The 15,182-nt window shown below is 32.1% G+C and overlaps 2 protein-coding genes across 2 annotated transcripts; both read right to left on the bottom strand.

Moving 5' to 3' along the window:
- Positions 1-885: 885 nt before the first annotated feature.
- LOC132615123 (tyrosine-protein phosphatase DSP3-like) lies at positions 886-3,654 on the bottom strand. The gene is made up of 5 exons (XM_060329695.1): positions 3,238-3,654; positions 2,847-2,940; positions 2,063-2,117; positions 1,921-1,964; positions 886-1,274 (listed from the first exon to the last, which is right to left on the bottom strand). The coding sequence occupies exons 1-5, from the start codon at positions 3,387-3,389 to the stop codon at positions 1,020-1,022; spliced, it is 600 nt and encodes a 199-aa protein (XP_060185678.1). The 5' UTR covers positions 3,390-3,654; the 3' UTR covers positions 886-1,019.
- An 8,977-nt stretch (positions 3,655-12,631) lies between these two features.
- Positions 12,632-13,180, bottom strand: LOC132612911 (uncharacterized). The gene has a single exon (XM_060326983.1). It carries the CDS (start codon positions 13,178-13,180, stop codon positions 12,632-12,634), a length of 549 nt encoding a protein of 182 aa, XP_060182966.1.
- Between the last annotated feature and the right edge of the window lie 2,002 nt (positions 13,181-15,182).

The raw sequence follows: 15,182 nt of genomic DNA, 5'->3' as shown, positions 1-15,182 counted from the left end.
GCTGGCAGTGACGGTGGTGAAGGGGCACGGCATTTTGCCGGAGCTCCGGCGATCGGTGGTGGCCGGCGGCGGAGCAGTGGGGAGAAGAGGGGGAGAGAGATGGGAGGGTTGAGGTGGAAGTGAATAGTTTGATGGGTATTCTATTTTGTGTGTGTGTATATATATATATAGTTACTAAATGTCATTAATACACAAATGTTTGCTATGAGAAATAATAAGTTAAACTATAGCTATTAAATGTCAATACCCACTGTATGTTTGTTATGTCACGTAATTACTCCCTTTTTTATCACAATGAGTGACGAGGTTTTCAACATTCAATATATTGCATTACAATGAATACCAATAGATTGGCCCAAATAGTGGTAGGAGTGATGCCTTTTTTCATTTGCTCGTATTGCTCTTATTATTGTATTGTAATTCAGGTGGAATGCACCGATCATCTTTTATACCTTCCATCTTTCTGTGTGCTTTTGGAATCACCTATGTGCCAAAGAACTTAATAGTACCACTACTATTATAGAATCACTTATGTGCCTAAAACCCTGGAACTTACTAGTACTACTACTATTATAGAATCACCTATGTGCCTAAAACTCTGAACTTACTAGTAATACTACTATTATATACCTCAACTCTAAGCAATATATGAATCGTCGTCAATGTTGCCAAGTTGGTCAACTATATGAATCGTCACTGGTCAATGTCGCTTCATCTACGTCCGTCTCAGTCCAAATTTATGCCTTGAACTTATAAATCTTTTTAGTTGTCTAATATGAAGGTTAATGAATAGTACAAACACAAGAATTTATGCAGAAATTAATATTTCTGGTTTCAGAAGAAAAAGAAAAGGAAGAAAAAAATTAAGTAGTGGAAAGTAAGGCATCCCAGAAACAAATTGGTGTATAGATGAATCTGAAGCAGTGTTTAATTGACTAAAGAGAAAGAAATTAAGAGCAAATTAAATGATGGGAATTATCCAATCCAGGCTAAAAATTAAGGTGGATAATCCCTCTCTATTATAGAACAGAAGTCATCTGAGGCTTCTGCAGAGTTTCTTCACTGTACTGCAAGCGCCTCTTCTTGGAGCCATAGTACCTGTAGATTATGCTCTCAAGGCAATGCCTAATTGATGAAACGTCGTAATTTTCCAGAAATTTGAGGTCTGTTTCTCTCCACTTTGTGCCAGCAAAATGCTTGTACTCCTCCACCACAGCTGACATACACCAGTTCTGCAACTTCCTCAGGCACCCAACAAGGCAACCGGTTCGGTGCTGCAGGAAAAAAAAAAAGTACAAGCTTGTTACAACCAATAACATGGGAATTTGAATCAGTTGTGAAGAAATTATAAAGATTACAATTGGGAAAATAAACGAAACAAAGTTAATTCACAACGACTATATATGATGCTTGAAATTCAAACGAAAACAATAGCCATAATCACTACTAAAAAACATGAATTAGTAACGGAAAAATTTTGTAGCTAAACAAGAAAATCGCGCCGTTAATCCTATTTAGTGACAGATTATCAAAAAATTGTGTTCGCTACAAGCAATTTAGCAACGGATTAACAATGAATAGCTAATTCCAGTTTTTTTGTAGTGAATATAAAATTATAGATTAGCTAAACAACACCAATAGCAGCTTCGCCTCAATCTCAAGCAAGTTGGGTTGGATATACAAATCCTCACTCTGTCCGAGTTAATCCATTTAAGATGATGATATATTTCATAATTTATACATGAGAGACAGCACAATGAACCAACGGATTTCCTATTAGATCAGAAGAAGATATACGAGTGGTATCCCCGACTATAGGAATTGGGTTCAATAATAAAAAAATAAAAATAAAAAAGTATACATCTATTAACACTGATGAAATTCCCGAATATGAATGAAATATCAAACAAGAAAATGTACCTTTCCGCGCTTGCAGTGGATGAGAACTGGGTGATTTCTGACATCTAAAGAACCAAAACAAAAAGAGAGTAAAAATTCATGTACTAAGATTTTAATAGCTCGTAAAACATAGTAACAGATAGACTGGGCATAGATTGTTTACCAGTTATCACTTTCAGAGCCTCTGTTATAGCACTGCTGGACATAACTAATGGCTCCTGAATGGAAAAAGGTTCCATTTTACAAGCAATACTTATGCAACAAAATGGATATCAAAAGTTTGTACCACTGAAAATTGACATTAACAAGTTTCTTAGCCTGATTTTTAATATCAATATAACAGTATACTTTATGCCCATAAAATAAAGGGGAAAAAACAATATCTGTGCATATAAACCTTCATTCAATATTAATATATATTGAAGCTAAAAGCATTACAACAATAGGAGCTGACGGTAATGCAATCTAAATTTCTGTTCTTTACACAAAAACAACTCTTATGCAATTTGAACTCTAATCTTAGAGTCAAGCTCACAACGTCAAACACAAATCAACCGTTTCGTTTCCAGAAATGCAACAGAAAAGGATAAAAATGGCTCCTAAAACTGCAACCTTTAAGGAACAAATTTCAAGAAGAACAATTACTGTGAACTGGCACCATTTAGAGTTTAGATTCCCTCCAATTAATCAAGTGATAAAACTAGAAGCTCATCATAAAACCCCAAGAAAGTACATAAACGAATAAAGGGAAAGAAGAAAAAGGACAAAATTTCTCAATTACGAAATTCCCTCAATTATAGACAAATTCCTTCACATAGCTTTTGTTGAATTTCAATTTGTTTAACCAAGAAAACATAAATCAAACCCCGAAAAACAACTGCTATAAACACAGAACCACATCCCCAAAAACAATCAACAAAGATTTTAATTTTAACAAAAAGAATTACCTTAGTGCCATCAATTCCAAACTGGAAAAGCTTGATATTGTTAATTCGAAGAAACTCCAAATTTTCTTCAGGATAAGGCTCAGGGCACAAATATCTGCAAACACAAACCCCAATTCATGAAAAAAACAAATCTTTAACTGCAATTTCACAATAGAGCATCTTATTCTTCAGACAAACAAATCTTGGAAATAAAACCAAGAAAAAATAATGGGAATTTACAATTCATTAAAAGAAAAAGAATAACATGAGTTTGTTCTGTGTACATCCTACCTCTCCAACCCCACTTATGGGATTACACTAGGTATGTTATTGTTTATAGCATCTTGAAAATAAAACCAAGAAAAAAGAATGGAAATTTGCAATTCATTTAAAGAAAGAAAAAGAGACTAACATGATTGAGCGAAGATTGAGGGACTGAAGAAAAAGGAAATTGGAAGGCTTAGGAAAGCCAGATCTGTAAATGCAATTATCTTCAACAGCAGAGAAATTTGTGGGTGGCACCAACAGCACATCACCACCCTCTTTTTCCATAATCACACACATTCTATTCTTTCTTTCTTTATCAATCTCAATAACAAAGAGATTAATAAAACCAATGCTAAAGAACAACCACCACCATCATAATCTTCACCTTTTCTTCAATGATTTATAATCAGTATCAATATGACACGATAAAATGTACAGTAATATATAGCCTAGAATTTTCAATGACTTAATTCCGTGAAGGCGGCGTGGAAGTTGAAAGGGGTGGGGATGTAGGGTATAGGGTAGCTTAGGGTGTTTAGATTAATGGATTTGTAGAAAAAGAGGAAATCAAGAAAAAGGCATGATAATTGATATATTAGACATTTCTCCTAATTGTATTTTAACTATAAATATAAATAGGATTTTGTTTTATGTTGGGACTTGGGATCCATGAGGAATGTTTTTTTTTTTTAATTTGACTCCCTTCGAAATAATTATTTAGGGTGTATCCCACAATATCCTATTGTTTTTTACCTTTCAAATTTTGACGAATTGTTTTCTCTATTATGGAATTTTCAGGTCCATGAGAAAATAACATGTACTCTCTCCGTCTCAAATTATTTATCATTTTTCTATTTTATATACCCTTAAGAAATATTAATCAGGAGGGTATTTGACTAATTTTACTTTTATTTATGTCTAGGTTATAATTTCTCATCATTAAATGTTTACTCTATTTATACGTCTTCCATTAATGACAAAAAAATACTAAGGGTAAATTGGGGAAAAATTATTAATTATGTTTTAAATTTCTCAAACGACAAATAATTTGGAAAAACTATTTTTAATAATCACAATAAATAATTTGAGATGGAGGTAGTATACGTGTGTTATATTACTCTACTATGGAAAATGATCAAATTTATTCACTTAAAAATGGAATCATCTTTTGTCCATTAACTTTTTGTCTAATCTTATCTCAGCTATTAAAAAAGTCTTATGTATTTTTTTCGTGACTACTGACGAAGCTTCAACATAAGGATAATTTTAAATCTTAGTCAAAGTTGAAGGGTAAATATAGAATCTTTTTTCTCGAAAAACTTGGATATTGTTAATGGTGATCGGTGATAGATTTCTCCTAATTCTATTTTAACTACAATTTATAGGATTTTGCTTTGTGTGGGGACTTTGGGATCCTCGATGAATTTGCCCCTCTATACAACTACTGGCAAACCTTTGACTCCTTTCGGTATATCCTATTGTTTTTGACCTTTCAAATTTTGACGAATTGTTTTCTCTATTATGGAATTTTTAGGTTCATGAGAAAATAACATGTACATACGTGTGTTATATTACTCTATGGAAAATGGGCAAGTTTATTTATGTACTATTAAAAAATAAAATTATTTTTCATCCATTAACTTTTCGTCTAATCTTATTTCAGCTATTAGAAAAGTCTTATTTTTTTCTTGACTACTGATGAAGCTTCAACCTAAGGATAAAATCTTAAATCTTAGCCTGTTTGGCCGAGCTTATTTTTTCCCAAAAGTATTTATTTTTTTAATAAATGTTTATTTTAAAAAAAGTAAGGTGTTTGACCAAGCTTATTTTTCCCCCAAAAGTACTTATTTTTTGAATAAATGCTTATTTTAAAAAAGGTGAGGTGTTTGGCCAAGCTTATTTTTCCCCCAAAAGTACTTATTTTTTTAATAAATGCTTATTTTAAAAAAAGTGATGTGTTTGGCCAAGCTTTTGGGAGAAAATAAGTGTTTTTGGGAATTACAGAAGCAGTTTTTCAGAAGCTAAAAAAATAGTTTTTGCCCAAAAGCACTCTTTTGAAAAGTACTTTTGAGAAAAATACACTCAAAAGCACTTTTTAAAAGCTTGGTCAAACACTAATTGCTGCTCAAAAGTATTTTTTTAAATTAATTGACCAAACACAAATTGCTTTTAGCCAAAAATACTTTTTTGAAAAGTAATTTTGAAAAAAATATTTTTTTTAAATAAGTTATTTTTAGAAGTTTGGCGAAACAACCAATTATGATGGGTAAATATAGAATCTTTTTTCTCGAAAAACTTGAACATTGTTACTGGAGAGGGCATATATATATACAAGTAATTTTATGACCCCTTACAATATTTTTTTAATTATATGAATCTTTTCACAAAAGATTAATAAAATATAATACATGCAATTAGCAAATAAAATATAAAAAATTGTAGGATCAATTTTTCAATTTAAATTGTAATTGATCCAAGATCATTTCCTCTCAAGTATATATCTTATTGTGCAAATTATAATAACTAATTTATTATTGTTAATTCATTTACTATATATTTACACTCAAAATTGAAGAATTCACAATTCACACACTCGAGGGAATACCAATATTTAGATAGATAAATTCAAAAAAAAAAAATCATGACTATGCTTTCATGTAAAAGTTAAAAAATCTAAAAGTTTCCAATTCATTGGTAAGAGAGTTCTTCTCATAAATAATAGTGGAAGCTGCAATTTAGCTATAAAACGATATAAACTATAAAATGATTTTGATATTTGTTTGGACTCGAGGCTGTTGTTGTCTATGTGTAGGAACAGAAATAACAAAAGTTTCTTCTTTCGAAATAGTAAGGGTACCCCCACAGTATCCTAGTGTTTTTGACCTTTCGAATTACGATGAATTATTTTCCTTAATATGAAATTTTCAAGTCCATAGAGAAAATACCATAATATGTGTTTTATATGGTCGAGTATCTTACGGGGAAAATTATTCCAGTTGGTCCTTTTTTAATGGTTATATCTGACTTGTACACGTCCCTTAAAATTATTATTAAATTCACTCGACTCCTAATTTATTTTACTAGTTATTGTTATAGCTAATGGTCTATTGCTAGTAAACTTACAAAACGAATATATAAAAATTACTGCTATTGTGTCTATACCTCTCGATTTGTCATGTATACTATGAAGAATGTCATAAATCAGTAAAAAATATCAGACCGATAATATGTGGTGTGGTGAACATCATATTAATAGGTATATATTGTCGGGATTCCCAAAAGTATCACGAGCATAAAAAATTCAAATGATTAAATTAATCTGATTTATTCTTTAAATTTTATTTTATTTTATTCTTTCTTTCACCGATGAATTAAAAAAGTGGTGGCCATGCCTTGGACGTGCAGAGGATGGTAAAAATGTAGGAAGAAAAACCCGAACTAAATGGTACGTAGAATCTTAAAAATGAGGATTAATCACTTCATATCTTTATGGTCTTGATTCTTGAATATCATTTTCATAATTTTTAGAAAATAAAGTTGACATGTTTGGTAGCTATTTATCGTTTAACTTACTTATAAAATGCCAAAATATCATAATAGAAAGTAATCTGACTACTCATTGGATTCCCTTGACTAAACTCAACGAAGGTTCGAAAAGGGTGTCTTAGGTCATACTCAGTCAGCAATGGATGGTACAATTAATTGATTGATCGAGTTATAATAATCACGTAAAATGGAAAAAGAAAAAAAAAAGTCGTGGACCGGTCTTATTTTTCTTGTACGAGTTTCATTATTTGAATCTCCATTTACATTTGACAACGTTGTCAAATCAATTTTAATATAATGGATAAGGCTTCTAGTAACGCAAAGAAAAGAAGACAGAAAAAGGAAATATCTCAACGATTTCATTGAACTCTCATTGGGAAGAACAAAAGAAATACGAAGTCTCAATTCTACTAGCCATCTAGCTTTTCTTTTGGTTCGACTATAGTAAATATCTTAAAAGGTCACTGAACTATGAAAAATTATACAGTAAAGTCATTAAATTTTATTTTATATCAATAAAGTCACTCAATTTAAAAAAAAAATCTTATAAAATCACTCAACCAAATTGCCACTAAAAGCTCCACTTTGCCCCCTTGACATTTTGGATTTGGAAAATAATAACCCCTTTACATTTTGAATGGGATAATAAACTCCCGTGATCTTAAATCAATGGCTAGAAATGAGTTGAATTATTGCACATATGTTTAAAATGTGTTGATTGCTATTAGTATAAAAAAATTATGTTTTAACTCATTTGTCTTTTATGGTATTTTTTTAATTTTGATTAATTTTGACTATTTTGACTATCTGTGCAATTACAAAAAAAGGGTTTATGTCATTCTTGAAGTAAAACTTCTCCATATTATCTTGGCCATTCTTTTTTGCAACGAAACTAGATAGAGTTATGTGACTGATAACCAAGCCAAAAGCCTTCTAACCAATAAAAACCTTTCATTATTCCTATTGTATTAGCTAACCAAACATTGTAATTTCTATGCGAAATCTTATGTTGAGATTAATTATTGTGAATTGTGATATGTCAACGGAAGGAATTCACAGTTCTAGGTCTCGATCTGTTTTGCTAATCAAAATTAAGTCTTAATGCAATACTTTTGACAACCGTTTTTTTGCCTTCTATTTTGTTACCACTACTCCTCGTATGACGTATAAATCAAACTAATATTTTGTAGGGACAAGGGTGTAGTAAAATGATACTACAAATGAATACTGAATGTCACTCCTTTTACTTTGAGAGTGAAGATCTCATCTTAATAAGTTACTACTAGTAGAGGTTATGTTCAAGCACTTGCTCAAGGTGATACTTGGGTTGTCAACTCCTGAGAAAAGTTTGAAATAATTCAACAAAGAGGTATAGTAATATTGGAATCTGATTTATTGTACTTACTTATTTATGCTATTTTATTAAGTGAATAAAAAGAATAGAGGTGGTTTCCTTTTTTTCTTTTCTTTTTTTTCTCTCTCCATTTTCTCTGTTTTTGTAATGAATTAGATATTCGATATCATCAGAAATGTTTAGTGTATTATCCTGGTTAAATTGGTTAGGCGGAAATGTTTATAATTATTTAAATTGGTTAGATGACTTCTGGTGCCTTTTATGTCTAATTAAAATTTATAATGTTTAAATTGGTTATCAGTCACATGACTCTGTCTGATTGTGTGTGTGTGTGTTTTTTTGTTTTTTTTTAGAAGTTTTGCTTCAAGAATCACAACCAAAAAATTAATCAAAATTAAAACATAATTTTTTTATATTAATAGCAATCAAGACATTTTAAACATATATGCAATAATTCAACTCATTTCTAGCCATTGATTTAAGATCAAGGGAGTTTATTATCCCATTTAAAATGTGAAGGGGTTATTATTTTCCAAACCAAACGTTAAGGGGCCAAAGTGGAGCTTTTAGTGACAAATTTGATTGAGTGATTTTATAAGAGAAAAGCCCTAAGTTGAGTGACTTTATTGATACAAAACAAAGTTCAATGACTTTGCTACATAATTTCTTATAGTTGAGTGATCTTTTGAGATATTTACTCTTTAAATTTGTTACTGTAGTAAATTTTATTTAGATAGTCGAACTATTGGATATTTTAATTGAGCACTTGAACACATATTAAATGCTCCTATTAAACACTTTCATCTCATATTTTGAAAATATTTTGCACGTGCTTTCAAGTGTTCATTATATAGATAACCTGATTATATAAAATAAGCATCCCTTTAGTACGTATTGTTGACACCTAATTTTTGACCTCCCGTAATTTATTTTAATTACTCAGATTCCTTGGATATTAAACGGAGTGAAATATATATATTTTTCTACAAGTCAAAATGATTTTATAAAGTTATTTAGTTAATATTTTTGCCATTCATTTGGCAAAATAGTCTATAATACTATAAATCATTTGGAAATTAATTTACATATTTTTTGCAATAATTATGAGATATTTGCTAAATTTAATTAAGGGAATAATTTAGAAAAATTATTTATTTGATTGTTTAAATTATCAGAAATCAATTAGCAAGCAATTCACTCCATTTAATTCAAGAAATCTGATTAATTAAATAAATGAATCATTCTTACTCCTCAATTCTTATTTTTTGCATACTCTGTGTGCATTAGTATTAATCATAATTAATTAAGCATTTAATTTTTTTTAAAGTCCGTAAGTTGTTTGCTACATGGCTAGTAGTGGCTACAATTGAAATAATCAATTATCAGTCGATTATGGCCCCAATTTCATGGCTTAATTCAATTAAGGTCATTTTTGCAAAATTAGCTCTTAGTTGGTCAATTAGTTATAACGTGGTCATAATTAAAATGTTCAATTAATGGACATTATTTAAATTTGGCTACTTGTTAGATTTGCATATTTGGCCCACCCATATACCCATATGAATATCCATGAGCATACATGAGTATGAATATCCATGAGTATACATGTATACTCATGTATATCATAGATATATGACAAATTGGGCCCCTACCACCTTATTTTGTTGGCCGAGCCAAGTCCGTTTGGACTTGACCCGGCCCAAGACATGAACTAAAGGGGGGAAGACCCCTTCCTCTTTTCATTCTTTCCCAAACCAAACACACCCTTCCTCTCTTCTCTCAACAGAAGAAAAACCCTAGCGCCGGCCCCTTTATTTTTTCTCTCTCCTCGTGTCGTCACACATGCCGAAAATGGCAATATTCACGGACCCGCGAAGCATTTACAGTCTTGGTATGGCTCGTTGGGGCAAAGAAATTAATGCTCCACCCCTTTTTTGCCAAAACTCAACTAAACAGGTATTTGTTTGCATTTTCTTCTTACTATTCTGCAAATCAACAGTCAAAATAATACCAAACCTTAATGGTTCTTGTCTTGTTTCGTTTTTGAATTGCGAATTCTCATTGGTTCACACGGAACCGAATGGATTGATCCAACTTGGGTCAAATCTGACCCTTCATACCTTTGTTGGCTTACATCTTAGCCATTGATTGACGAATTAAGGGATTTGTTCCAAAAAAAAAATTCAGTCCCACATCGAGTTGGGATTAGAGTTTCTCAATTTTAGGGTTGGAACACCAATTCACAGTTTGCTATGACCAAATATCTGATATTCACACAAAAACTCGAAATACCTAGGGTCTTAGCAATTTGCTTGAGACCTTTAATTTTTCGAGTTAAGTTTAAGTTTTAAAAGTTTAGTTTTTGTTTTCTGGGTGTGTGGCTGAGCAATTTGAGTGGAGGAGCAAGGATCTCAAGTCCATTCTCGACCATTGGTTGTGCCTAAGAAAGGTAAATCATCTTCCTTTAAGTTATTTTCAGTAATTGTTTGAGTGTTTTTAACTGCTTATGTGATTTAGAGTAGTTTAGTTCCTGTTTGTAGTTGTTTTACTTGTATTATGCATAATTAGTCTTTGATTAGTCTTGTTTAGTTTATTCTGTATTTGTTAGCTTTATATGCAAGTTTTAGATCAACCTTGTGCCTTAAGCTTACATGTATTTGTTTGTACTAATCACTTGTTAGTTTAAATTAGGTAGCTTGTTAATCATGCTCCTGTGCACTAGCTTTTTGCATGATTAGTCTGCCTAAACTAAGTCATTTGGGTTCTGCTTTGATTTAGCATTATATAGTTCGGGTTTGAAACTGCTTACCAATAAGGATCAATTTTGTCTCAGTTATGCCTTAAATTAACCTACAATTTGTTTAATCAGACCTTTACATGCCAAGTGCTGCTAACATGTTACTTTAAATCTATTTATTGCTCTGTATGCTCAGTTTTGGATCATGTTAGTGAGTCTATGATTTCATATGTTCAAATATTGTGATCTGGGCTCATATTTTGGTGTCTTAAATTGCTATGAGTCTGCTTTAGGTTAGTATGACTCTTGAAAGCTTATTAGCACTTGCTCTGCTCAGTTTTAACTAGTTATAGTTACTTATGACTTTGTTTAAAATGAAGTTAGTATAATATTAACCTGTTGTTAGTGTAATCCATGGATCTTGTTTGCTTGAGAATGTTATGTGAAGTTCTGTTAGTTGGATCATAGTTGCATATTGACTCATAACCTGTGAAAGCATGCTAATTTGAATACAAATGGCGTGGAGGATCTTGCTTAGTCTAGTCCAGTGTGTGCATATCACTTAAATTATTTTTTGTGGTTAAGTTTGCATGATAAATCACTTACAAATTTGAGGCACATCTGATTAAACCCTTTTGCCTAATATTATCTTATTCATGTAAGATTGCATGTGAATATCATGTTACACCTAATTGAATGGCTCTATTTTATTGAGTGGTTACTTTTGCATAGTATCATTTGGTTTGAGCCTGTTTAAAGTCCATAAATACTTCCTTTAACCCTGTTTAACACTATCCTATTAGTGAAGTAACTGGTTCTGTGTTTGAAAGGCAGAAACGAAGCTTAAAGACTTGCACATAGAGACTATACCCTTTTTGAAACTTGTTTGTTTGACCCTTAGGACAACTAATGTAACATGATCCAAGTTTGTGAGTGTGTCTCCTTATCTTAGATGATACTATGCTACACTTATAAAAATTGCCTATTTATCCAATTATTCATTTATGGAAGCATGTCTACTCTGTTTGCTTGTGTTCATATAAGGCTATCATTGAGAATAAACCATTTAGTGTGCATGCCAATGTGATAGAAGGGTTCAAACATCTTCTCAGTCCTGCCTGTCTATATTCAGTTAAACTTATCAAATACTCATGCCTCTTAACTAAGTGATTGTGTAATGCTTCTTTGTGAACTTGCTAGTACCTATCTGAGCATGATTATCAACCAACTTGAGTAAGTTAAGGTCTAGTGTGGCATATGTTTAATGTGGTGTTGAAAAGAATGTTAAAACAACTTGATAGGAGTCCATGAATGCCACATGTTAAATCACTCTTTGAAGTTTTAAAATGACATGAAATGTCTTAATCCTTAAAGTAGTGCACTGATGGTTTATTTGGCTTTTACCTCCTGTCTACATATATTTCATGGTGTGCTCTTTTTTCTTCCCTTTTTGGTGTTGTTTCCCTGCTTTGTTAATATAGCCTTTGGATGTCAAAAATGAATAAATGTGCTTCCCTCTGGATCTAAATACTGATTTCTGTCTGGATATACAAGAAGTGTACCTAAGTATACTGGGTATATACAGTTCTGTATATCATTTTTTTGGTGAATAAATGATTTTATTACCAAAAAGTGACAAATTACAAAGCCAACCAGGAGCTGACCACCTGTCTCTCAAAGATAATAAAAAACAGACCCAATACAAGGAGCCTAACTAAAAACTAGCATCAAAACAAAAGACAGAATTACAATCTAAAAGCACCAGAAACAATGCATAACTCCTACAAACACACACACACAGCAGCAATACTCAGCACCTCATGGAGCATAATTGAGCCTTAATAGCCATCGTTTCCAGGTCTTGATCTCCTTCCTCTAATATATAGGTGTAGTGCCAGCTCTTTACAAACTCTGTCTGTGTCCCTTCTGAAATGTCATTTGATTCATTTCCCTCCATATAACATATACCACCATTGCAAAAGAGCAACATACACTAGCACCCTGTCCAGATTTCTTCCTTGCCCAACTTGCAACCCATTGTACTTCTGTATCCCAGGCACCAACTGTCCTCTGAAAACCTTGCCACAACAGGACCTTTTGCCAAACAGTCCTAACAGCAGCACAGTTAAAAAATAGATGGGAAAAGGTCTCAGTAGCCACACCACAGAAGACACAGAGAGGGTCTATATGTACATAAATACTAAATTTCATTAGTCTATCCACAGTTGCCAATCTTCTCATCAGAGCAAGCCACACAATAAATGTGTGCCTTGGATGCACATTAGGGTGCAAAGTAATACTGTTCCAAGGAACTCTTGGACACTGAGGGAGTAGTGCTACATATATCTTTTTGACAGAGAATTTCCCATTAGTGATGACAGCCTCCAACCTCTCCTGAAAAGTACCTTGAAGAGCAGGTGCAGCTGGTACAAATTCAGTTCTGTATATCATTGGTGTATAAACACTTGTATATCTAGTACAAGTATGGTATATCACTTATGTGGATTTGGTATTGCTGTTTTCTCTTGTAAGTAGTATATACTTGGGCCTGTTTCTTTGTGGTTCATGACTATGTTGGGCTTTTTTCTTATATTCATTGTGAGTTAGGATCTTTTCCTTTACCTGGGCTGTATCTTTCATCATCCTATTTCAAATTGGGCTTGTGGTTATAATCTGGGCTAGTTGTTTTCTCTATGTATGCCAACTGCTTAAGGATATTGTTATGCATGCTTCGTATATACTTGGTATACTTGTGTAGGTCAATTTATATTAGATGAATGAACAAGTCCTAGATATCTTCTAATCCTTATTTTATTTTTGTGTCCCATGTGATTAAATACCGAGGCCACTTGGGCCATTTCCTTGCATTTGAAACCTGGTGGGCCTGAGGCCCAACCTTATTATTTTTTATTGAGTCTAATGGAATTGAAAGGGAAGCAAATATTTACATTAGAAGGCCCAATCATGGCTGAAAATGCCTTGCATTGTTGAAGGCCCAACTATGGGTGAAAATAGTAACTGGTGGGCTTAGGTAGGTCCACCAGCCTAAACTTTCTCCTTTATTTTAATACTTGTATATATATGTACTAGTTATCGGAGGCCCGTACTTACTCAAAATATGAAATAATATGTAATTTTTATTAAATAAGTATAATTTGTATTATATTTTTCTACCACATAATTAATTTAATGTAATTGTAGGTTAATCATAGCCCCACAAAGATAGAGTTAAGGTTTGCGTACATCCTAGCTACCTTCCCCAGACGCACTTGTGAGATTACACTGGGTATGTTGTTCATGTAGGTTAATCATATCTTGTTGATAATTTTTCATAATTATTAAGTCTCTTCGTTATATAATTCGATAATTTTTAAAAACAATATATTTATAAGGAAGAACATTTAGTAGGAAAATTAGCAAATATCAAAAGGATGCAAGTGATTCGATATTATATAAACTAACATGACAAAGTATGATAATTATAAGTCGGCGAAGATTATAAATAAAAATTATTTTTGTATTTTTATTAATTTATGTGTCAAGTGTTTATGCTAGTTAAATGTGGTTTTTAACATTAGTTTTAGATGAAATTCAAGAAATAACTTAAATTCATTAAAATGAACCTCAAGAATCAATTTAGCTCTTTTTTTCATTTTTATGCTTAAAAATTTTAATTCTTAGTTAACCAAATAAGAGATATTAAAGACAATCCGATCTTGATTGATAATACTACCTTCATTTTCAACACTATTGAAGATGATGACATTACTTAGAACTTAGGGGACTAAACTATAATTACTAGAACTTAGACTGTTAGTGGAAATTAGTTTAATTAATGAGTTAGTTAGTTAAATGATGGTTATCTTAGTTGTATAAATACATGATGTACAACTCATTGTTCAGTTGAATGAAATCAGTGATTCAATCCTCAACTTCTTCTTCCTCATTTTCTCTCAACTGCTCGAGCTTCAATCTCCATTAATGGAGTAAATTCATCATGGTATCAGAGCAGTACAGTCATTAGACTGATTACCGATCCAATTTTTCAAAGCTCAGAAGCAATTTGAGAAATCACAACAATGGCGGTGGACATTACACTACCAGAAAACCTAAATCACAATCATCCATTATATCTCAGCTCAATTGACAACTCTGGAGCAGTTTTAATTGCACTACAATTAACTGGTGCTGAAAATTACTCGATCTGGAGTCGAATGATGAAACTTGCCATTCTCGGTCGTAATAAGCTATGATTCATCAATGGAACTTGAAAAAGGGAGGATTATGGTCCTAATTTGACAGTCTGTGGGAAAGATGCAATGCAATCGTACTCTCATGGCTAATGAATTGCGTTTCAAAGGAATTGTATGGTGGAATTGTGTACTCGACTGAGGCAGTTAAGGTTTGGGAAGATCTCAAAGAAAGATTTGATAAAGTAGATAGTTCTCGAACT

This window comes from Lycium barbarum, chromosome 10, assembly GCF_019175385.1.
Source record: "Lycium barbarum isolate Lr01 chromosome 10, ASM1917538v2, whole genome shotgun sequence".
Taxonomy (NCBI): domain Eukaryota; kingdom Viridiplantae; phylum Streptophyta; class Magnoliopsida; order Solanales; family Solanaceae; genus Lycium; species Lycium barbarum.
This window is presented reverse-complemented; position numbering and strand designations above follow the sequence as displayed.

Bases quoted from the DNA above. Each gene is read 5' to 3' on its own strand.
- LOC132612911 (XM_060326983.1), bottom strand. From the start codon at position 13,180: ATGATATACAGAACTGAATTTGTACCAGCTGCACCTGCTCTTCAAGGT.
- LOC132615123 (XM_060329695.1), bottom strand. From the start codon at position 3,389: ATGTGTGTGATTATGGAAAAAGAGGGTGGTGATGTGCTGTTGGTGCCA. The intron at 2,941-3,237 runs GTTAGTCTCTTT...TTGTGTTTGCAG, and splicing joins CTCAATCTTCGCTCAATCAT to ATATTTGTGCCCTGAGCCTT. The intron at 1,965-2,062 runs GTAAACAATCTA...TTGGTTCTTTAG, and splicing joins GGCTCTGAAAGTGATAACTG to ATGTCAGAAATCACCCAGTT.